Source organism: Trachypithecus francoisi, unplaced genomic scaffold (genome assembly GCF_009764315.1).
Source record: "Trachypithecus francoisi isolate TF-2019V2 unplaced genomic scaffold, Tfra_2.0 Lachesis_group11, whole genome shotgun sequence".
NCBI classification, from domain to species: Eukaryota; Metazoa; Chordata; class Mammalia; order Primates; family Cercopithecidae; genus Trachypithecus; species Trachypithecus francoisi.
This window is the reverse complement of record NW_022681456.1, coordinates 27170439-27195414: the sequence shown is the minus strand read 5'-3', so window position 1 is coordinate 27195414 and position 24976 is coordinate 27170439. Positions and strand designations below refer to the sequence as shown.

Below are 24976 nucleotides of genomic sequence, written 5' to 3'. Positions count from 1 at the left end.
GTAGTATTGTCTAAAATCTTCACGTTTGTTATGGACTCCCCAGGACTGGGCACAGGACATTGCACACAGTAACTGTTCAGAAAATATTCATCAAAAAAAAAAAAAAAGAACAAATAAACAATAATCTGCAGAGATAGGAACTGGCATCCCTACTTGACAGATGAGGAAACTAAAGCCTAAATCATCAAGAAACTTACCCCAAATCCTGCCATTACTAAGGGGCAGGGTTGCAATATCTAACTCCAAAGCCACTGCTTTTAACTTTGACTCATTCGGACACGAGTGCTTAGCAGTTTACAAAACTAAACACAGAATGTCTGATTCACTACTCTAAGCAGGCCTGTGGGTAGTACTGTTACCCTATTTTACAGTTGAGGAAACAAGGTTAAGTGGTTTTCCCAGTCTCAAGAAGCTAGTAAGCCACACAGCCCAGAATTTCCTAACTCTATAACCAGTGCTCCTTCTAGAATAATCCAACCACTTTGCCAGAAATAGAACCTGAGATTCCACTTCCTATTCCCATGGAGAACTACTTCCACCAACTATTTCCTCCTTATTCTATGGACTGCATGTGACTACGGTCAACCAGTCTTCAAGAGCAAGAGGTCACTGGGTCATGGCTTCCAGGGGCCTCTCAAAGGATGATGGTGACTAATGGTTGCCGCCATGATCTGTACAGAGAATCCCAACACCAAAGCGACTCCATCCTTTCAAGCAAGGAAATAAGTCTCATCACACGCTCCTCCACTGATAGCAGCGACAACAAAAAATCATTCCCATGCTTTGTCCAGGGACCAGGGATAAGCCACTAACATCACCAGCGGCCAATTGGAAGGCTCCTGCTGGTGCCGGGAGTACTCAGGCCGTTTCATAATGAAACCCATGCAGTGAGCTCCGTTTATTTTGAAACCTTATTTGCTTATTTTGTAGACGTGGTCAAAAGGACATTCAGAGGGCTCCCCGGGAGGCACTTGAACCCTGCGGGCCAGGAGAGCTTTCTCCAGCTCCAGCAGCAGCCAGCAATAATACTCTCTCTGAGAGTAAACTCCAGAACTTGCTATTTCCCAACAGCAAGCACCATCCCCATTTTGGTCAGCTTCCCAAGTCCATGGCTGGTTTCAGGAGTGGGAAGGTGGAGAGGGAGAAGTAGGAGACAGGGTGGAGAGTGACAAAGAAATGGCCAGGAAAAGAGTTCCAGCTCTAAAATAATTTAGGGCCCTGCTAGAAAATCAAGCAAAGCAACTTGAATTTGGGCTCATGAATCAGAGAGACATGGGTTCAAATCCCAACTCCACTCTTTACCATTGGATTACCTTGGGCAAATTACTTAGTTTTTCTGTGCCTCGGTTGCCCTATCTGTGAACTTATGTAAATAACAGTACCTACCTTGTAGAGTTGTCATAAAGATTGAATTTAAGTGATATCAGGCAAAAATATAAAATACACATGTATCTATTGGTTGCTAAAAGTATTGTTATGGTGATGATTTTAGACTATGAGCTTCCTGAGGAGAGACACTGTATCTCAGTCATCTCATCTTACCCAGGGAGGAAGAACAATGCCCAGCATGTAGTAGGAGATCAACTGCTTGTCGAATTTAATTGTTTGGACTGGACTTTGAGCTCAAGCAAAGAGACTCTTCCCCACCAGCCTGCCAGGTAGGAAGTGGCTGCCTTATTTCCAGGCTGCGGCTTGGAGCGGGTTAAGCCTCCACAAGGCTGCAAGACCCAGGCCCCGCACATCAATCAACGAGACAAGAGCTGTACCTTAATATTGCAGTTGTCATCGAGCAGTATATTTTCCAGCTTCAAGTCCCGGTGGACCACACCGTTCTGAAATGAGAAGACAAAGAGGGAATTGAATGGGAGCGGCTGGGATGAGAACAAGAGAGAAAGAGGAAGAAGGAGGGTGCGCAAAGGGAAATGTCTGACAGATTAAAGAAATGCGCCAGCCCGGTGGTCTTCGCCTCCATCCTTCAGGCTGCTCTCACTGTCTTGACGCTCCCCCGCCAGCAACCGACCAGCGACAGGAGAGCATTAGTCACTTGCTGTGTGGTTAAGGGAAAAATGACTGGAATCTGTTTTCCCCCAGAGCCTGTAAAACAGCAGGGGGATTCTTTGTCGGAATGTAATTCCACTGTGTGAAAGCAATATAATCCCAGGCAGCGGCAAACAATGTCTGTCTGGGATGGGATTCCCAGGGAAGAAGCAGATTTCTCTGCTGGGGACTCAAGACTTGTGGGGCTCACAGGCACTCCTTGTCTGTCTGTCTGTCTGTGTGCCTGCCTGCCTACCCAATGCTGGAAAGACATCTGGCTCAATCTATTGCGACTCATTTTGATGTGTCCTGAGGATAACATTTCCTAAGCAGCCTGGAGAGAAGACTTAGGAAGTCCCTCTCTGCTCAGCAGGACTCAGGGCTGGGTGAAAGGTGAAGCGTGAGCACAGACCAATGAGACCGGGACCACAGGCCTGACCGAAGCAGGTGGCTGCCGTCCTGCCTGACCTTTCCATTCAGGCAAACTCTGGCAAGGCTGGAGGCTGAACTTCAATGACCAGCAGCCAGCCAGCTGAAGTGTGAAAAGCAGTCATCAGCCAATAGGCTGTCGGTCTACACAGCAGTAACCATTAGTCTTCTTCATTCTTTTAAGACTATCTTTTTTATTATCTTTTTAGGGGGTGGGTGGGCATGGGAAGAGCAGTGGGCCTGAAAGAACTGGCTATTTGGGGGTGCATGGACAAGTAGCGGGGGGCACTGAATGATTCTGAACATCATTCAGCATAAAGGACATCTGCAATCAAAGCTGCTCTTCTGAGCGAACCAATAGGCATGTTTATGGGTGGTTCTTTCTTGTTTATTTTCCTTTTCATTTGACCATTCTTAGTATCTCCAAAAGCACTGCTCAGAGGGAGAAATGAAAACATGTATTTCTACTAATCTTTTTCTAATTCAAGCCTGCAAGGAGGCCTTCTGAATTCAGAAATGCACAAAGCCAAGTCTCTTAGAAGAAAGATGTCGACTACAAGTCGCCTGATACCATTAATTTTAAATATCAGGAACAGTTTGGTTTACATTGCTTAAGATGAAATGAGTCTAATAAAGCCTCATTCATACAGAATCCAAGTGTTCATACACTTCAAATAACAAAAATATCATCTCTATGGTGATTTACAATGATACCTGATGATGAAATACAAAATATTATACGATTCAAATCATGAGCACATTTTGAGTCAACAAAGAGAGGTCAAACAATGTTCACATGGGTTAAGGGTTTCAGATTTTAGTGACTGTCTTCTAATTACTTACAGAGCCACCCTCAATTAAATACAATATTTAACAAACCAGGAGGCCCCATGTTGCAATCATTTGTATAAACAAGTTGACTCTGTTTTGGATGCCCTGTTGGACTCAAGTCACATTATCCTCAAAGTAAATGACTGTTCAGGGTGTGACAGATCTGGAGAAAGTCTGAATGAGATGAAAATCATGGCCAAAATGATCAATAACAATAATGGCTGAGACATGGCTTGTAATTATCTGTGTTCTTCATGCCTTTTCCAGAAACCAAGAGTGACTCTACTGTGCTATATTATTATTATTATTATTATTATTATTTTGGAGGTGGGGTCTCACTTTGTCACCCAGGCTGGAGAACAGTGGCAACATCATAGCTCACTACAGCCCCAAACTGCTGTGCTCAAGGGATCCTCCTGCCTCAGCCTCCCAAACAGCTGGGACTACAGGTGTGCAACCTCATGCCTGGCTACTTTAAAAAAAGTTTTTCAAAGATGGATCTTGCTATGTTGCCCTGGCTGGTCTTGAACTCCTGGGTTCAAGCAATCCTCCCCACTCAGCCTCCCAACTAGCTTGGATTATCTTCTGAGCACATCCCATCAAGGTGTGCTGTAATAAGACGTATGTGCATGTAGGTGACCTATGCAAGAAAAGGGACCAAGAGTATAGAAAGGTTTCAAGAACATTTCTCCCAGTAATTCTACTTTTGGAATCTCTCTTAAGTAAATTATTCACATGAGAGGAAAAATTCATATGTAAAGATATTGATCACTATTTGTAATAACCAGAAATTAGAAACAGCCTCAATGTCCAATGATCAAGTATCACAAAGAATTTTTAATAATATAGGAAAACATTTAGATCAAAATATTAAGTAAAAAAGCATGACACAAACGATGTAAAATTGAATCCAGTGTGGTACCCTAGATTGGATGCTGGAACAGAAAAAGGTCATTGGTGTCTCCATTTTGACAAACGTATCACAGACATGTAAGATATTAATATTAGGTAGGGTAAACTGAGTGAGGCATAGATGGGAACTCTCTGTACTACCTTTGAAACTTTCCTGTAAATCTAAAATTATTCAAAATTAAGAGTTTGCCTAAAAAAAAAATATGTGAGAAGGAGGAGGAAGAAAACTGAAAGGAAACAAGCGAAACTGTCAAAAATGGGTTATCCCTGGATTCCAGAATCGTGGGTGATGGTAATTTTCTTATTTCTAGTTCATAAATTCTCCATACACGTTGCCATGAACAGATATCACTTTTATAATGGGAAAAAAATCATGCAGTGCCACAAAAACCATCTATGGTCAAAGCTGCGGGCCAGTCGCAGCCGTACCTTGTGACAATAGTGCACGGCGGAGACGATCTGCCGGAAGAAGTGCCGGGTCTCCCTCTCACTGAGGCGCCGCCGCTCACTGATGTAATCGTACAGCTCCCCTTTGCTTGCATATTCCATGATGATCACAATCTTATCTTTGTTCTCAAACACTGCAGAGGGAAAACAGCAATACACAAAACACCCTGTTTAGCCAACAAGCTCGCTTATGCTACAGAGAATGCGAGAGAGGACAACGGAGACGTCGCCAGGCAGAGGACCAATCAGTCAATTCAGCATCACGAGGCTCTGGGTGTGCTGTCCTGCCAGGTGGGCAATGGTGTGTGTCACCACCATTGTTCCTGGACATGCCTTTGTCATGCTAAGGGAAATGTGGTTCTCTTTTCTGAGGACCCCACTCTCCTTGTAAGATCATTCTCACAACCCTCTCCCAGAACGGCTCTCCTGTAGACACAATAATGGGTAACAATAAACACTACTAATAATTTATTAACCATTGGATATAGACCAGGTACCCAGTCCTAATAGAGCTACTCTGACCCCAAAATGGGTGCTCAATCTTGTCATCTCTTTATAACTTCCCACCTCAGGCAAATAAAACCCAAAACTTTTAATGTCGCCCACCAGGTTATGCACGATCCCACGGGCCCCTCTCAGCCCTACTACACATCCATTCCATATATTTATTTATTCTGTCTCCCCCAGTCAAATGTAAAAGGGGGTTATCCAGTTTCACTCACTGGTGTATCCTTAGCACCCAGAACAGCATTTGGCACATAGTAACATAGTAGGAGCTCAGTTAATATTTATTAAATGAGTAAACTCAAACTACATAAAGGCATTTTTGAACATTAATAATAAATAACAATATAGCACTTACTATGCACCAAGTTTGTGTGTAAGGTTTTAAGTACCTCAACATGTACTGACTCGTTTAAACCCTACAACAAATGATCAGGGAAATATCTGTAATTTTACCGTTTGAAAGATGAAGACACTGAGTTCTACAGAGGTTAAGAATCTGGCACAGCCTGCAATCAGGCAGTTTGGCTTCAAAGATCAAGTGCAGAACCATTAGATGGATGGCCTCCGAAAGAGCTGGCTGTAATCAGCAAGGCTCCGGTCCCCAGCACGGATGGGGAGCTAACGCCACAGCCTGCCAGGCTGCTGCTACTGTCATCTCAAGCCAGTTCCCTGCCACCAGGTCCAGCCCCTTCTCACTGAACCTCCGCACCACCAAGGAAACAGTGTCCCCAAATGCTTGTAAATGCTTCTTTCTCTCCAACTCTGATGCTGTCTAGCTGTGATGTTCAAAGTCAGGGTTCCAGGCAGACGGCCAGGGACCCATGCATGGAGGCAGGGAGAAGGGAGGCCACAAATGACAGGGTCCAAAGCCACTCCATTGCCACCTGTTTCATACTTTGGACTTTCACATAAGAGATCCTTTGAGCAAGGATAAAATAAGCAGTATTTGTTTTGAAATCCATCATCACTCTTAAGGGATATAGTACAAAAACTTTTGCAGGGTACCCAAGACCCTCCCTGAAGGTCCCCTGCCTACCTCCCTCCATCTCATCCACTTTTCTAACATTTCCATCAGGCCCCTATGCCCAGCACCCTAATTCATTAGCCAAGAATGTGCTCATACGTGGTTTCCACAGCACCCCTCCCATTGCACTAGTCAATACTTGCCTCTGAGCACATGCAAACTGTGCTATGGTTTATTTCCTGGTTTACATATCCGTGTCCTCTGCCTAGATGGACAGAGCTAAAAACTGTAGTGTTGGAATGAGATACTCCTAGAGCTGTGTGATTCTAGGGATGTTGCTTGCCCTCTCTGGGCCTCAGTTTAGTCAACTATAAAACATGAATAATATTAGCAAGTATTTAGAACTGCTGGGAGGACTTCCTGATATCAGGTATGTTCAGTGTTTACAAGGCCTTCCCCTTACAGCATACACTCAATAATGTTAGCTAGTATTGTTGCTATCAATACTAATTCATCCCCAGAGCCTAGCACCAAGGCAGACACACATCCAAGAACTGAGTTAACCTGGAACCTATCCTAGGCCTGGATTCCCTGTCCTCCCATACCTTGTTGCTGGCTGCTAGAAGCTCAGACCCCTCCAGTTCCTTTTTGGCTCCTTCAAGTCCAGCCAAACCTCCCTGATAAAATGAAGGGGAAGGAGGAGGGCAGGGAGGAGGAGGAGAGAACATCCAGATAAAATTGGCTGCTCCAGCGTCTGCTGGCCTCGGTGTACCCTGCAGCTTTGGCTCCTGCCAGGGATTTCAGCCTGTTGTGCACTTTTCATTAACAATAAACTCTGGAAACTGGAAACATCCCGACTGCCTCGGGATGCATGGCTCAGGCCCCAAAAACGAAAGAGTGATAGGCCCTGGAGAGGGCAGCAGGTTTTCTAATTTTAAAAAGAAGGGATGTAGGAAGAAGGAAAGTACTTTGACAGATAAATAAACAAGAAGCCTCACAGCCCAAAGAGTCTGGTGCGTCTTTAAGGGAGCCAAAGCCTCTGGCCCTACAGTGACTATCGGGAGGTGTGGACCACTTGCCTCACACAGGCAGAAGGGCTGTTTCAATGGCTGGATTCTTCCCTCTCCAACTGACTGATTTGGTATCAAGGAGACGTAAACACAATTCGGCTCAATACAGTCCAATACACCAAATATTTTACTAAGCAGCTTCCATCAATAAGTCCTACTGATCCTGTCTCTACAATATATCCCGAGTCCAGCCGGGCACGGTGGCTCACGCCTGTAATTCCAGCATTTTGGGAGGCTGAAGCAGGTGGATCACTTGAGGCCAGAAGTTACCAGACTGGCCAACATGGTGAAACCATCTCTACAAAAAATATAAAAAATTAGCCAGGCATAGTGGCAGGTGCCTGTAATCCCAGTTACTGGGGAGGCTGAGGCAGGAGAATAGCTTGAACCCAGGAGGTGGAGGTTGCAGTGAGCCGAGATCACACCACTGCACTCCAGCCTAGACAACTGAGTGAGATTTCATCTCAAAAATAAAATAAAAATAAAATAAAATATATCGCAAATCTGTCCACCTGTCTCACCTCCAAGGACACCCCTTACCCCCATCCTTACTGGTTGCCAGCCTTTCACACTTGCCTCCCTGCTGACTGCATTTGGAGGGGTCAAGAAATAGTTCCAAATGCATATTCCATGGGGTACTCATTCTGCAAGCTGTCTTGAAGAAGAAAAGAATTCCATGCTCAAACACAAGCCAAACGTTAATACTTGATTGTCCTCAGAGAGCCTGGTTTCCTTAACTCAGAGTTCTGCCAGTTGATTGGGCCATTTCAGTCCCCCAATCGGCATCCAGAAGAACTCATATGGAGCCAGTTCGGGAAGCACTGGATGAATGAGATGATATCCGAGGGACAAAACTGGCCCCTCACTCTCTCAGGCAGGGCCAGTGAGCAAGGTGGTCAGAGAACTGTCCAAGCGGCCAGGCCTGGCTCTGGGACACCATCCCCCAGTTCCTCATAGGAAGCAGCCCGTGTCTCAGGGTCAAGGCCCTGACTGCCACTTTAAATTCACTGACAGCAAACAAGATTCCTAGACTTCGAACCTCAGTGTTTCATCAAGCAGGCTAGGGGTGTTACAGATGAAGCTTCTTGAAGCCTTTCTTAGTAACAGCAAAATTTGCTGTAGGCTTACCATGTGCAGGCACCATGCTAACAAGCATTCTGCATGAATTACATCATAAGGATTGGAAACTATGAAGATCCCCGTTTTACAGACGAGAACACCTGGGGACAAGGTGAATAATAATTCCCGTAACCACAGGGAGTACGAGGCACAGCCAGCACTGCATCCAGCAGTCTGACTGCTGCCCTCAAGCTCTCAGTCACTCCATTACTACTCATATATCTCAATTCCTCTGACCCTCGGCCTCCTCATCAGTCCAATGAGACTAGTAATTTCCTCACAGGTCTCTCGCCCTCAGCACGGTGCCTTGGCCAGTGCTCGACAAATGGAAGCTGTTCTCATAATTACTTCATCAGCCACTTAGGCAGCTCTAGCAAAACAAAACCCTAAGACTTTCCTCTCCCTGCTGGCATCGCTCTTTAAAACATGTTGTGGCTGCCGCAGAATCACAGCATTTTCGAGCAGGAAAGGACCTTAGAGAGCGGGTGTTATTTTTCCAGAATAGTCTAGGATTTATAATGCATAAGAGCAAGGCCTTGGGAATTAATACTGAAGAATGAGCAGCTTCCGCACCCTTGGCCCAACGCTCCTTTGCCCATGCTTAAGGTCACTATCTACAAGGTGACAGGGATACTCTTGGCCATTCTTCTAGCAAAAAACGGCTGCTTCCCTTGGGCACTTTTACAACTGGTTATTTATAAGCCCAGAAATCTTGTCTGTGTTTATGTTATTAGTCACTAAGCAAAAGCTTATTTTCTACCAGTTGGGAAGGGTTTCCTTTCTGAAAAATGAAAGCCTGTGTCTCTTGGCCAGACAGTTTTACCCAGAAGCCTGGTGGCTCCAGAATGGTAAGGAAAACTATGCCCCTTGACATGCCAGGCCTACCAGGAAAATTAAATCCCTGAATAGAAACTTAGCTCAGCCTAAGTCAGCCCACAGCACTGGGGCCATGGCCAGGTGGTGCAGAGCCTGGATTTAGCACAGCAGAAAGCACCTACTCTGCAGATGGCACTGGGGATACCGAAAGAAGACTTTTCCCAGTTTGGAGGGGAAGGAAAGGCAGGCCAGGTAGAAGGGTCAGCAAGAGGAAGGGAACAGAGCAGAAACAGAAGCCAGCAACTGGCAGGGCCAGAGACTAGGAGGAGAGAAAGAAGAGGGCGATGAATAAAGCACAAGACCTTGAAGGCCCACAGGGAGCTGCAGGTAAGCCACACAGGCAACCAAACATCACCGAGAACAATCCAAGAGACAGGAGCAAGGCACAGGACAGCATCCAGGATCCTGGACCTACGAAATTGTTCAGGGCTCAATTTTTTCCAGGAGACTTCCCAGACAGGGATCTCTCCTTCCCTAGAACGCTTGTAATAAGAATAGTTAACATTTATTGAACAGTTACTACATGTCATGGATTAAAACACTTATTCCTCACAACAATCTTATGAGATAGGGATCCATGTTATCCCTACTTTATAAATAGGGAGCTGGGCCGGGCGCGGTGGCTCAAGCCTGTAATCTCAGCACTTTGGGAGGCCGAGACGGGCGGATCACTTGGTCAGGAGATCGAGACCATCCTGGCTAACACGGTGAAACCCCGTCTCTACTAAAAAATACAAAAAACTAGCCGGGCGAGGTGGCGGGCGTCTGTAGTCCCAGCTACTTGGGAGGCTGAGGCAGGAGAATGGCGTAAACCCGGGAGGCGGAGCTTGCAGTGAGCTGAGATCCGGCCACTGCACTCCAGCCTGGGCGACAAAGCGAGACCCTGTCTCAAAAAAAAAAAAATAAAATAAAATAAATAGGGAACCAAGCCAGGCATGGTGGCTCACACCTGTAATCTCAGCACTTTGGGAGGCCGAGATGGGAGGATTGCTTGAGGCTGGGAGCTTAAGATCAACCTGGTCAACATAGTGAGACCTCATCTCTAAAACAAAAAATAAAAAAAATAAATAAATAAATAGGGCACCAGCACTCACATCAAGAAACAATATTGCCAGCCCCCTGCAAGCACTCCTGCCATGTCCTCTTTCTGTCATTAATCATCTCCCCAAAGATACAGATACACCAATACCATGAATATGAGGAATATGAACCAAAATCATCGATGAGTTTTGAAGTTCTAAAAAATGGAATCATAGCCAGGAGCAGTGGCTCAAGGCTGTAATCCCAGCACTTTGGGATGACGAGGCGGGTGGATCACGAGGTCAGGAGACCGAGACCAGCCTAGCCAACATAGTGAAACCCCATCTCTACTAAATACACAAAAAATTAGCTGGGCATGGTGGTGGGCACCTGTAATCCCAGCTACTCGGGAGGTTGAGGGACAAGAATCGCCTGAACCCAGGAGGAGGAGGTTGCAGTGAGCCTGCCTGGTGACAGAGTGAGACTCCGTCTCAAAAAGAAAAAAAAAAAAAAAAGGAATCATGTAGTATATTTCCTTTGTCATTAATTCAATATGTTTGTGAGAATAATTTATGTTGCTCAGTGTCATCAAAGATTGTTCATTCTCATTGCTCTAGAGTACTCCATTATGTGAATGTATCGTGTGGTTTATTTATCCATTCTACTGTTGATAGACATTTGGGCTGTTTCCAGTTGAGGGTTGTTATGAATAGTATTGCTATGGATATCTTTGTGCATGTCTTTTGATGCATATCTGTATGCATTTTTATTGGGATTGGATGGCAAATTTGTGCAACTCAAAAGCAAATGTTCCTGCCACGACTCTCCACCCCCTTCCTCCATCATCCAGTTCTGCTTTTCGCATTACATCCAATAAAGGTTCTCCTTCATTAAATGGAGCCAATCGCACCGATTTTTCTGAAATAGCTTTATTATCAGCCTATTTGAGGCATCAATCTGAGTATTTTGCTATGTGTCAAAGGGAGTATAAAAGAGGAGAAGGCACAGTCATTACCCCCAAGGAGTTGCTTTCGAGTTGGAAACGACCAATACTTAAAAAATAATTCAAGAGCTAACCTGTACAGTACAGACTTTAAGTACCTGGACAATCAGAAAGATCAGTGAAGTCACCCAGAAGGAACCTGAAAAGATTTCTAGAAAAAGCAGGCATGGAACTGAACCACCCAAAAATGACTCGGGTTTTGCTTTTGAGATAGTTTCACCATTGTTTCAACATATCCTAAAATACCCAAACTCTCCTTTTTCTTCAACTGTTCCACAAGCAGGCCTTCCTTCTTCCCAGACACCAACTTAAATTATTTTTCTTGTTTGCTGTTTATTTTCCATTTCAAAGAAGAGTAGGGATTGGTTGCTATAGCAACAGCTACTTCTCCACAGTAATCCTGAATTTCATCAGATGTTCGGTTTGACAGTCCCATTCTGCCCTCTGATCATTTGGCTTTCACAACCAGGCTAATGACCCAGCTCCCAGAGATTGCCTCCTGCAGCTCTCGAGGTTAATAACACAACGTGTAGAACTTGAGAAAATGTGTATTATAAAAACAGTGCTCTGGTCTGAGGGAAACGCTGATGAGTGAGGATATCCTGGGATTTTAAGCATCCACTGGCCACGTGATGCCCAGCAGAATACACTGGGCCATTTTGGATGAAAGAGGCCTGGAAAGCAGAGAGGATGAGGACCAGTTTACAGGATGTGCCAGGAAGGGTGGGTTTTTAAAAAGGGAGAATTTCTTTCTGTAACCTCCAGGGAGGAAGAGTCCTTTGTTGAGTTTTTTGGTTAGTTGGTTGGTTGGTTGGTTATTTTGTTTGTCTGTTGAGACAGGGTCTTGCTCTGTCACACAGGCGGGAGTGCAGTGGCAAGATCTCGGCTCACTGCAATCTCTGCCTCCCAGGCTTAAGTGATCCTCCTGTCTCAGTCTCCTAAGTAGCTAGGACCACAGGCACACACCACCACTCCTGGCTAATCTTTGTAATTTTTTATTATTTATTTATTTATTATTATTATTATTATGGGGGTTTTGTTGTTGTTTGTTGTTGTTGTTGGAGACACGGTTTTGCCATGTTGCCCAGGCTGCTCTCAAACTCCTGAACTCAAGCCATCGGGCGACCTCGGCCTCCCAAAATGCTGGGATTACAGGTGTGAGTCTCTGCACCCAGCCCATCTGTTGATTTTAATAAAAAAGGCCTAGGGCCTAGGAGTGGCCCCAAGAGAATTCTCTTCACACCTTTGCCTTCTATCAGCTCCGTCTCCTAGGTGGCATCCAGGGTGCTGCCATTTCTTCCACGGCACTGCCTCCCTAGGCAGCAGCGTTTTTGTCATTTTCCCAAAAATCTCGGACCGAAGTACCTTTCCAGTCCTCATGGGTGCTCTTTTATTAAAGATCAGGACAATCCTTACAGAAAGTAGCTTATTTTTCACTTCAAAAATGAAGTGATCTTTTCTTCGAAAGGACTGTCTGCAAACCGAGTCATTTCGTCAATACAAGATTCGTTCTTCAAAACTTTCCTCCCTAGGAGTCAATTTCAAACACCTCGTGGGCTCATGGCTTCACTAAATGGTCCTCTGATCTCTTGAATCTGAAAGCCCAGAGCAGTGAGGATGAGAAATGTAAACTGGCATCTCCCTGTCAATAAATTGGTCTGAGTTGATTCAGTGCAGTTCCTGGTTTGCACAACAAAAAGCTTTTTTGTTCACTCACTGTCTTTTCTTGAACCAAAACTCTTTCTAGATGTTAGCTGGCATGCCCGAAGAGAACTACAGCCAACGAGGCCACCCACGGCCAGACTGGACTCCATGGAAGGCAGAAGAAATGGTAAGAAAGTGTAGAAGCCACCTGCAGAAGAGGGGATGCAGAAGCCTTGCCAAGACCCATCCATGCCTGCTAGGATTAATAGTGCCAATGGGGCCCAATATCCAATCCTAGGAAGGCAGGGAATGTGGCCAGGATAGAGAGAGAAGTTGTGTGGGAGAGGCGACTTGACAACACCATGCTGGACAAGCCACTGGATTCCACCCTCCTTCCACAACCATCCCTGGGGAGCATTTCTAGAAACCAAGAAAGACCCTAAGGTGGAAATGGGCTCTATCAGCCATCACCACAGGCTCATGATACACACTCAGTAACACACACGCACTCCAGAGCCTCCCTGATCATTCCCTCTATTGCTCTGTCTCAGCCTTTGTGTCATACACAACACACACACACCTCTCTCTCTCTCTCTCTCTCTCTCTCTCTCAAAAAAAACACAACTCACTCACACAATCCTGAATGTGAGAAAGCCCCGGCAATTGATCAGAACCTCTCACAACTACCCCCAGAAAGAAGCAAGTGTTCTTGTACTTGATGCTGTGAACTTCTGAAAAAGCATGCTCCCCAGTTCTGGCAGGGATGGGGGTAGAAATATCTTTGTGAAGACAGCCTTAGTCTTCCACCCCTGGAAACCCCAGCAGAGGGCTTTGATACAAGGGTTCATCTCACCCTCACAACCTCACCAAGGTGGAAAGGCCAGGCCCGTGGTCATCACACCTCTGGCTCCAGCCACTTCCCAGTTGGGTGACCTTGGCAAGTTACTTAGCCTTTCTGTACTGCAGGCTCTTCCTCTGCTAAAACGAAGCCTCTACCTTACGCCTCATAGTAAGTATTATCACACTACACCGCAGCGAGTATAAGCAGAAGTGTTAGCTGTTCCGATTCAGCAGCAAAGGGGAACTAAGGAAGACATCAAATCCAGAATTACGGGTATGCACCGGCAGAGTCCACACCCAAGGCTGCATTCGTGCCCTTGAGGTATGTGTGTGATGGGCTGGAGGTGGAGGAATGGCAGAAATAACGAAAGAACACTTAAAGACATCAGAGGATTCGAGCAGCCCCCAGTAAAAGCTGAAGTGAAGGCAAACCTAGCTCTCTTCCATTCTTTGGTCCCTAGGGCTATTCCAAGCATGGGTGCCAATCTCTAAGCCATACCTACCAGAGGTACCTGCTGTCAGAAGTCATGGCGGGGAGCACAAATTCCCCAAATCAAAAAAAAATCCCAGACTCTGCAGGTTAAAAGTCACAGTTCATCTAATCTGACCCCCCTTTCAATATCCAAATCCCCGCTATTGTACATGGCCATTGTGGAGGCCCCTCTTCTGTGCTCTGTGAGCCTTCCCAAATGCATGCTGGTGACTGTGCAAATTAAGAAAGCCATCCCAGTTCATTCCGAAAGACTCCATAGTAAAGGGCAATAGAGGTTTGTTTTTTTTTTTCTCTAAACATTAGTGTCAAGTATAAGTGGCATTATTTAAGGCACTGGAAAATACTGAATTCCAGGAAACCCAGGAGGGCGAGGCAGGACAGCCTGGGAGTAGCGCTAGTTTGTAGCTGTTTTGTTTCTGATCTCCTGCCTCTAGAAAAATGACTTGGGTGTAATCAAAAGAAAACAATGAAAATAATAACTTGAAGGTCAAATAGCTAACTTAATAGGAAACTCATTAGAAACGTGGCTGGACAGGCCCACAGCTGAAGCGCTCGTTCACATGATTACACGTGAAGAGAACTCTCCCGTGCTGTGTTACGAACAGGGGCGAGTCCTCAGTTCGGATCCAGTCTGCAGGGACTTCATGTGGAACTTGTGAATCTGGCAGCAGAGGGAGTGTGTTAAAATGCTCAATGATTTGCCATGGGTTCAAAAGAGTAAACACAAGCATAATACACTACTTTGCCAAGTTCAACAAACCGTTTCATGGGGCTCTGAGTCTCTGATGAGGGCAGCAACCCAACAGCTAACTAAGTACACCAAGCCCGAAGGTATCACTCGCTGCTCACTGGTGACTGCCGCCAGACACACGTTCTTCCCTGGAATTCACTGATGACAAATGATCAGACCAAGACAAGTTTCCAGAGCAGGGCTCATTTTCTCTTTGTTGCAGGATTAAGTCTGTATTCTCAGCCTGGTCAATTAAACTGGAATATTTGGGGGTGAGACCCAGGCATCAGCATTTTTTACAAACTCCTCATGAGATTTTAATGTGCCTCCATCGTTCAGAATCACTGATAGGCAAGCTGGCCTCACTCTTCTCTTCTCCAACCTCCCGACAGAAGTTTCTACTCCAGCCAGAAAGGACATCTCACTGATCCCTAGATATGACATCAGGAATAATCAATTCCATTTCTTGAGCATGGCCCTGGCATGGTGCTTAGCAATTTTATTCACTAGCTCCTTTAATCCTACATTATCTATAAAGTAGCTAGCTACTGGTCCCATTTTATAGAGCCTCAGAGAGCTTAGTCACTAGCCCAAGGTCACACAGCAGTAACTGGCAGTGCAATTGGCTCATTCAAATCTCAGCCTATGTGGATGACGAATTTACACTCTTGCCCTACTATTAGGTTGGTGCAGAAGTGATTGCGGTTTTCACCGTGACTTTAATGAATGGTACCCGAAACAAAAGTGTTAATAGAACAGTACCTGGAACAAAAGTGCTCAATACATTTTTGTAAAACACATGAATGATTCAAAGACTAAATAAGCAAATGAATGAATGAGAACAGTGGGTAATGTTAAGGACGATTGATCTTGTTAGATCAATTCAGCCACTCTCTGCCTTCAAAAGAAACTAAATCAGGACCTGCTTGCAAATCTTCCTGGCTGAGAACCCTGGAGTAGCACAGTTGTGTCTGAGAAGAGAAACATAAACTGCTTGTAAGTATTTCCAAATAACTGATGCTAGAAATGCAGCCCTGCTTTTGTTTCTAAAGAAACAAGAATCAATTATTTGGAAGGTTTTGCTTCTAACCTTCTGTGGAGGGGTTTTTCTAGCACAGTGGGGTTGTCAAATTTGGGTGTACATCAGAGCCACCTGGAGGGCTAATGATTACTCTGGGTGCTGGAACCCACCCTCAGCGTTTCCAATTCAGCAGGTCTGGGGCAGACTCCAGCTAGTCCGAGACTGCCCTTTGAGAACTGCTGCTCAAACGCATTATTAAGCAGTTTACCAGGCTCCTGCCATTCTCAAGAGGTGATTCCAGGGGCACAAGATGGAGCAGCAACACTTTCTGATTCCAGGACCTGTGCTGGGTTCTGCGGAAACATCTTACACAAGCTCCACTGCCCCTGGCCACAAGCTGGGGGTCAGAGTGGGGGGTGGGGGCAATGCCGTGTACAATAAGGAATACAGGCTTTTCCACAGCCCCTGTCTCTTGATTTCTCTTCTGCTTCTCTGGATTTTTAGAGCAGTGATTTTCACCAAGAGTGATATCTCCTCCCAGAAAGACCTATCCAAATCTCAGGGAGCACAGGTAGCCTGCAAAAGCATATTGTAGTGCAATTTCTCTAGTAAGATGAGAGGAGCTTTTAACTGATAGTGCACTCATCCAAAGTGTCTTCATGGTGGGAATTTAGAGAATATTTGAGAATACAGACTTATTATAACTTATCTTCTCGTGGGCAGGATGCTTAAGGCTCACAGGGTGGGGGCATGAGATTCAAATGCTTATCAAAGGACGCGTTTGTCTATTTTGTTTCTTTTCAAGTTGGAGAAACACTTCCAATGGATGAGAGATCACAGTTAACAAATGCCAAAGAGGCTTCCAACTTTGTCCCAGAAAGCCAAGATCACCCTTACCTAAAATAGTTGAAGTGATGAAAGGGTTGGCCAGTTCCAGCGTATCACAATGCAAAGAACCCATAAAGAGATGCAATCTTGCATGGCCAAGAGGAGAGATTTCCAGAAACCAAAACCAAGGGTGTCAAAGGGAAGTCACAGGCCGAATCTCCCCCACCCCTCCACCCACCTTTTCAATTTTATATACCGGACTGTTACCAGATGAGATGCTAAAGATGTTTGTTCTCAGTGGTTTTGCAGATCGGGTCTCCTAGGCTTTCAAAGGGGAAGTGGGGGTGAGACAGCATGCCTTTGATGTTTGAACTTCGGTCCTGAAATCAGAACCTCAGGCAAAAGCTGTTTTTATCTCTTCCATCCTAGGCAACCCAGTTGAAAGCTCCAGTGGGTACTTCCTTTTCAGCTGTTTTTTCCATATTGTCAATTACCTCCCTGCTGAGAGAATGGAATTCCTTTGACTGGAAACAGGGGTCCCTCTTTGAGATGGTGCCAGAGATTTCTTTCTTTTCTCTTGATTAGGCTCCCCTCAGTATCACACACTGAAAAGCGTACATCTATCCTCTTTTATTTACTTAGCATTAGAAGCCAGTTATGTTTGTATTTACACAGAGTTGACAAATTTGAGGGTTAATCACCTTCACCCATGGGTCAATAGGAGAGTTAACCCCAGGGTTTGGTTGAAGAAAGATACATTTGAAAGGAATTATTTTTGAGATTTGGTGAGCAGCAGAGTTGCTTCAGTGAAGTCACAGATTTTACGGGCCTGTGGGTATTGTGATTATATAAAAATCAAATTTTCATGGTGTTCTGCAGTTTAGAAAACACTTGACCTATGAGTTTAACAGATGTGAACCCCAACCTTCTTCCTTGGATGCTGGCAGAAGTATTTTCTAAAATGCTACAAAGCTAGTATTTAATGCTGTCAGATATGTAAGACTGCAACCTCTATGAAGACTGGGAATTCTCCATATCACAGGGTCTAGAATAATACTTCCCTTCAATGAGGAGTCTCTGCAGACCACCAAATGACCTGGTTAGTATCAAGAGCACCGAGTTCTGAGTGTCGCTGCCTGGGTTCAACTCTCGGATCCACCACTTATTAATTGGTAACCTTAGAAAATGGACTTTGCCTCTAAAGCTGAATTTTCCTTACCAAAAAATAGGGATCTTAACCTTTCATATTTCCCAGATATAAGGGTTAAACGAGATAGTACATGCACACCTCCTAGCCCAAGGTAAACACTCAATAACTCCTTGCTATTATTAGTACTATTTTATTTTATTTGTTTTTGTGAGATGGGGTCTCACTCTGTCACCCAGGCTGGAGTGCAGTGGCACAAACTTGGCTCTTCACTGAAACCTCTGCCTCCCAGGTTCAAGCGATTTTCCCACCTTAACCTCCTGAGTAGCTGGGACTACAGGCATGTGCCGCCACATCCAGCTAATTTTTTGTATTTTTGGTAGAGACGGGGTTTCACCATATTGCCCAGGCTGGTCTCAAACTCTTGAGCTCAAGTGAGGCCAGAGGATCCACCAAAAATACCTCACTTGAGCTCAAGAGTTCGAGACCAGCCTGGGCAACATGATGAAACCCCATCTCTACCAACATGACCTCCCAGAGTGCTGGGATTACAGGCGTGAGCCACCACGCCCGGCCTTAGTATTATTTTAAAATGTAAATCAAAAAACGCTACTTCCTCCTTTCTAGCAGTTTCCCATCATTCCTTATAAAGAACCCACACTCCTTCCTCTGGCCAGTGTGGTCCAGATCTAGCCTTCTCCACCTTCTCCTGTTACCCTCCTCCTCACCCCTGCACACCTCCCAGATCCTTTGTCCCTTCTACCCATACCAGTGCCTTCTCTCCTCTGAGCATTTGCGCATGCTGTTCCCTTTGTATGGAATTCCCAGGACTCTGAAGGGCTTAGTCTCTGCTTCATTCAGGTCTTCACTCAATAACTACTTACTCAAAAGTCCTTCAGCTCAAGACTCAGTCCAAAAGGGACCGCCTAGTCTGTTCACTTTGTTGACTCTCCATTGCCTCTCCTTGAATGGCAGCTCCAAGAAGGACAGGAGCTTGTTTTGTTGGCCCCTGTATTCCTAGCGCCTAGAACAGGGCCTGGCACATAGTAAGCACTTTATTAACATTTTTGTTAATGAATAAGTCACGTTTTCTCTAGAACTGGTATTTCAATATCACCGGTGAGTACAGCTCAAGATGATGGCTCCCTTTCATTAAAACCCACACTTTCTAAACATACAGGGTTAGGCACATCATTGTGTTGTCATGTTGCTATTGTTGTTTTGTAGATGTTGTTGTTGCTACTGTCACTATGCGTGTGCACATTTGGCTCTTTATTTTAATCATAAAGATCTTTGCTAAAGAAGACATTGGCAAGTTCTTTTACAGCTTCTACTCCTTTGGCTGGTATCCGAATAGCCACTTCGGTGCCTTAGCATCCATTTCTTTCTAAGCAACTTAACGCATTTCCGCACCAAGCTAAGGCTCTTGATTGGCCTGTCAACCAATCAGCTTCCGGAGAGAAGGTTCCCCTCTCATTCTGTGAGTAGCAGGGAGACCAGCAGATGGGCTCACAGACTCGGGTCCCACCACCACTGTTGCCACCCTTCTTGCCCCTACCACACCCCCAGGTTGCAGCAGGGGCAGGCAGGGGCAGAATGGAAAAGGCCAGGCTGAGGTGGCCTGCAGAGCCAGCAAAAGAAGACACAGGATCAGAAATACAGGGATGAGGCAAGGCAGAGCAAGAAAATAAAGGGGACCAGGAGACCCATATGTCAGGGTCACCACGTAGCCGTGACACCCAGCATGAAGAGCTGAACTGCATCCCCGCAAAAACTCAGGCGTTGAGTACACCAAGTACTTCAGAATGTGACCCTATTTGGAGACAGGGTCTTTACGGAGATAAGTTAAAATGAGGTCCTTAGCACAGGCCCAAATCTAATATGACTGGTGTTCTCACGAGAAGGGGAAATTTGCACACAGACATATGTGGTGGGAAGAGGTATGAAGACATAGTTAGAAGTCAGCCATCTATAAGTCAAGGAGGGAGGCCTGGAACAGATCCTTCCCTCACCACCCTTAGAAAGAATTAACTTTGATCTCCGACTTCCAGCCTCCAGAATTGTGAGAAAATACATTTCTGTTGCTTAAGTCACCAGTCTATGGTATTTTCTTATAACAGCCCTAACAAACTAACACACCCAGCAAGTCATTAAACCTTCTAGAGCCTCAGTTTCCACAACTGCAAAATGGGAATCCCTGGCCTGCCCACTTCACAGGTTTGCTGTGGGGATAAAATGAGACCAGATGTGGGAGACGTTTGTAAACTATGAAGAGTTCTACAGATGACAGGATGTCTAACTTCATTTTCAGAGCTGGATCTTTGGGTCCTGTTGGGCAAGAAAGCAGATAAAGTCATGGGATCCTGGGACTGTGGTTCCCAGTGAGAGGTGTAGGAGCTGGAATACAGCCTTGGCAATCTCCTGCTCCCAATCCCCAGGGAAGGGAGGGGAGCTGCCCTCCTCCACAGTTATTTAGTGGATGTGGGAGAAACAGAACTTGCGTGGGAGAAGGGAAAGGAAACAGAACAGAAACTGGAGGGCTCTAAGAAATTAAAAGAAAGAAAAAGGACACATGTAAGACCCCGGGAGTTTTCTGGATAAAGACAACACCTTTTATTTGCATGATACCCTGCAGGTCACAAAACACTTGGAGGCACTGGGTTCTCATTAACCTACCTGAGGTCAGGAATGCCTTTGAGAGTGTGATGAAAGCTACATACCCTCTCTCAGAAAAAAGTAACTCATGCATACAACACCTAAAACACTGCAGCACTGTCCAGCAGAACTTTCTATGAGGATGAAAATGTTCTGTAGCTATGCTGTCCCATACGGTCGCCACTAGCCTCCTGTGGCTACTGAGCACACGAAACATGGCTAGTGTGACTGGGGAACTGAATTTTAAATTATTTTGCTTTAATTATTTTCCATTTAAATATCCACCTGTGGCTAGTGGCTTTTGTGTTGGACAACATAGTTACATACTATTCCAAGGGATTCACAGATCCCTGCAGCTCATCCATGAAATACCCTTGTCAATGGACCCCATGTTATGAACTATTTGTGATGATTACAGTGTCCTCATAATAATTATCTTTTTTTGAGCTTACCGGATACATGTATCATGCCATTTAATCCTATTGAAAACCCCATGACAGAGCTAGAATGGTCATCCCCATTTTATAGATGTGATTACTGAGGCACTGAGAAGCCTACCATCTTACCCCAAGTGTTGTGCCTAGGTCACAGTGGAGGACTGGGGACTGAAACTGAAGACCTCCTGATGTAAGACCTCAAGTCTTCCCTAACTCCCTAAAACCTGTCCTAAGGGTTTCACCAACTGAAGCCCCGGCTCCCTCCTGAGGCCTGGATAGAAATTATTTCTAGTAACCTAAAGAACTTCCATTCGCACTGCTATGCATCTTTAAAGTGACAAGCAAGAGCTTTGGGGGCTTCTCTTCTCCTTAAAGCCTCCAGCCTGGGCTCTACTGAGGCCAACTGCATGTTGGTAACTAAGTATTCTTCCATTAAGATTTGTCTCTGATCTTCCCTTTGGCAGAGGGATGGTTTCCTGTTCTCCATTAGTCCTGTCTGATTCCCAAGGCCATAGAGGGCATGGTGCTGGTAAAGAAGTCAGGTTTCCCCATGTGGGATGCCAGTGACCACACACTGCCTCTCAAATAAAGAACCCGGAACCTTCATGCTGGGAACGCACTCTCTTTGCCTTCCTACTCTGGGTGAAGAAATCCCAAATCACAATAGTGTTCACAGGCCACAGGACCATATGGGTCCACACCCTACAGGTCAATCCTTCACCATGGCCTATGGAGCTTAACGAAACTCATTTCCACGTTGTTTCTGTGTCTCTACTCACTTCTAACTTCTAAAAATTCCCCTCATTCACCAGGTATATTCAGATTGGAATTCTATTTTCCCCAATTCTTCCCCCATCAAAAAATTCCTTCAAGGCCCAGCTCAGATGCCATACATCTCCATGAAAACTTCCAACCCCTAAGCTTCCAGAACATGGTACCAAAATATATTGCTTACATGTCTACTGATATGGTTTGGCTGTCTCCCCACCCAAATCTCATCTTGAATTGCAGTTTCCATAATCCCTACATGTTGCGGGAGGGACCCGGCGGGAGGTAATTTAATCATGGGGGCAGTTACCCTCATGCTGTTCTCGTGATAGTGAGTGAGTTCTCACAAGATCTGATGATTCTATAGGGGCTTTTCCCCCTTTTGCTTGGCACTTATCCTTCCTCCGTCCATGTGAAGAAGGACATGTTTGCTTCCCCTTCCACCATGATTGTAAGTTTCCTGAGGCCTCCTCAGCCTTGCAGAACTGTTGAGTCAATTAACTCTCTTTCCTTTATAAATTACCCACTCTTGGGCAGTTCTTTATAGCAGCATGAGAACAAACTACATCTACATAGCACTTTTTCCATACTGTCTTGTATTGCTTTTTTTTTTTTTTTTTTTGACAAAGTCTCACTTGGTCACCCAGGCTGGAATGCAATGGCACAATCTCAGCTCACTGCAACCTCTGCCTCCCAGGTTCAAGCTATTCTCCTATCTCAGCCTTTCAAATAGCTGGGATTACAGGCGCATGACACCACACTCAGGTAATTTTTGTATTTTTAGGAGAGATGGGGCTTCACCATGTTGACCAGGCTGGTCTCAATCTCCTGACCTCAAGTGATCCTCCTTCCTTGGCCTCTCAAAGTGCTGGGATTACAGGTGTGAGCCACCGTGTCTGATCTGTATTGCTTCCTGAGTGTGGGATCCATGTTGTTTCTTGAGTGTGTGGTCCATATCACATTATTGAACGGAGTGCTTGACAAGAAGTAGACACTCAGTAGACTAGTGGTTTTCAAACTTGTTAAAACACAGATTGCTGAGCCCCACCCACCACCCAGAGAGTTTCAGATTCAGCAGGTCCTGGGTGAAGCCTGAGAATCTGCATTTCTAATAATCTCAAGTGACACTGATACCACTGGCCTAGGGAGCTTGAGAAGCACTGTAAGAGGTGTTTGTGGCATAAATAAAAGATGGAATGGATAAAAATTTCCCTTAAAAATCCTATCACCAAGGGCTCCAAAAATGAGCCTTCAAATGACCAGGATAAAAGAAATATATTACCAACATTTACTTCTAGATAAGAGGCAAAAATAGAAGCAACAGAAAAAAAGAATGGCAACAAAAGATCAGGGAACCAGATGAAAAATGAAAACTATCAGAAAAACTTTAGGAGCACCACTGGTTGGTTTCCTTTTAGCCCTACCTGATAACTTTTTACAATCAGACCAGAAATTAAAAATAAGTTCATTTTTCCTTTTTTTTATTTTTTATTTTTTTAAAAACAGAGTCTCACTCTGTTGCCCAGGCTGGAGTGCAGTAGCACAGTCTCAGCTCACTGCCACCTCCATCTCCCTAGCTCAAGTGATTCCTGTGCCTCAGCCTCCTGAGTAGCTGGGACTACAGGTACACGCCACCACACCTAGCTACTTTTTGCATTTTGAGTAGAGACAGGTTTCACCATGTTGGCCAGGCTGGTCTCAAATTCCTGACCTCAAGTCATCTGCCTGCCTCAGCCTCCCAAAGTGCCAGGATCACAGGCATAAGCCACCGCACCTGGCAATAAGTTCATTTTTCTGACTCAGTCATATATTTTTAAATATTCTAGGGAAACACTCTGACTCAGTAAAACCAAAATTGGGAAATTTTCATAAGAAAATAATCAGAAATGAAAGTCAAAATGATGCACAAGGAGAGTTGTGAAGACCTGTTTACAATAACCAGAAATTTGGAACAACTTAAGTGTTTGGCAAAAGAAATTAGATTCAATAAATTATGGTATGTCCATAAACAGAATGCTATAAAACCTTTTCAAAGGTCTTTACAGGGGAATAGTTATTGATACAGAAAAGATGCATGAGACAACAAATGAAAAAATAATCAAGCTAAAAAATAGTTTCAATAGCATGATCTAACTGGACAAAACCCACAAATAGATATAGAGAAATAGATAAAAACAGAGCTATGGAAAGAAAGCTATTTATCAAATTGGGAGTTAGAACAGAAATTATTTTTTAATTTTAACATTTCTATTTCAATCATTTCTACAATAAACACATACTGCTGTATAATTTATTTACAGGGTGTTAAAAAATAAATGATAGTCTGTAGGCGGTGTATTCTCTCCATTTCTTCTTATGAAGGACCAAAGAGTTGAACTGAAGCCTGAGCATTTGTATAAGCTTTTCCCCACTCTGCTCTTTGGCAAACACCAACACAATTTGGGATCCATTTATAAGGCATCTGCTGCACCAACCCTCTTTCTTGGTGCTTACTGGACCTGCTCAGGGTTAATTTCTAACTCAAAGAACCTAACTTTGAATAACTTCATACCACCGGCAAAGCAACTGACTTTGGAGAATGACATTTACAACGTATCCACTGTTATTTGGTCACCCAGCAAACTGTCATTTTTCAGAAACCAGGGCTGTCTCACAGACTGCCTTTCAATAAGGTGGGTTGCTTAGCAACTGCCAAGGAATTAAGAAGGCAGAATAAGGCATCTGCCAGAGATATTTTACGACCAAAATGAGCTGCATTCATGTGCCTGGTTGTGTTCAAGGTAACCAAGTAAGAGATAACACCGGACTATTTTTGCATCATGAGGAAAAATACTTGGCTTCTGCCCAGAAGGGCAATTATCTCAAAGTCTTGGCAGGCCCCATGGTATGAGAAATGGTAACTGATACGGGGGTGAAAAAAAAAATCACTGACCTTCATAAATACTGATGATATGAGGATGGTTGAGAGATGACATGATCTCAATCTCTCGTCTGATGTGAACCATGTCTTGTTCATCCTTAATTTTGTCCTTACGAATGGATTTTATAGCAACCTATAAAGTCAGGAAATGAAATGTTATTCAGAGAACTAAACAGATGCAAATCAGCCATTGGGGGAGTTTGGAAAATAAATACAGATGTTACTTGTTGGCAGAACTGACAATAACCAAAACAAAGCTTGGAAAAGCCCCCGTCATG

General features: G+C 44.7%; 1 protein-coding gene across 1 annotated transcript in view; it reads right to left on the bottom strand.

The window, feature by feature from the left end:
* The window catches only part of NUAK1 (NUAK family kinase 1), a 77770-nt gene that overhangs the window by 19106 nt on the left and 33688 nt on the right, over positions 1-24976 (bottom strand). Inside the window, exons 2-4 of the mRNA XM_033220803.1 lie at positions 24711-24831; positions 4639-4790; positions 1767-1832 (exon numbers count right to left, since the gene is read on the bottom strand). Coding sequence (XP_033076694.1) covers positions 1767-1832; positions 4639-4790; positions 24711-24831 — 339 coding nt within the window. The remainder of the gene's footprint in view (positions 1-1766; positions 1833-4638; positions 4791-24710; positions 24832-24976) is intronic.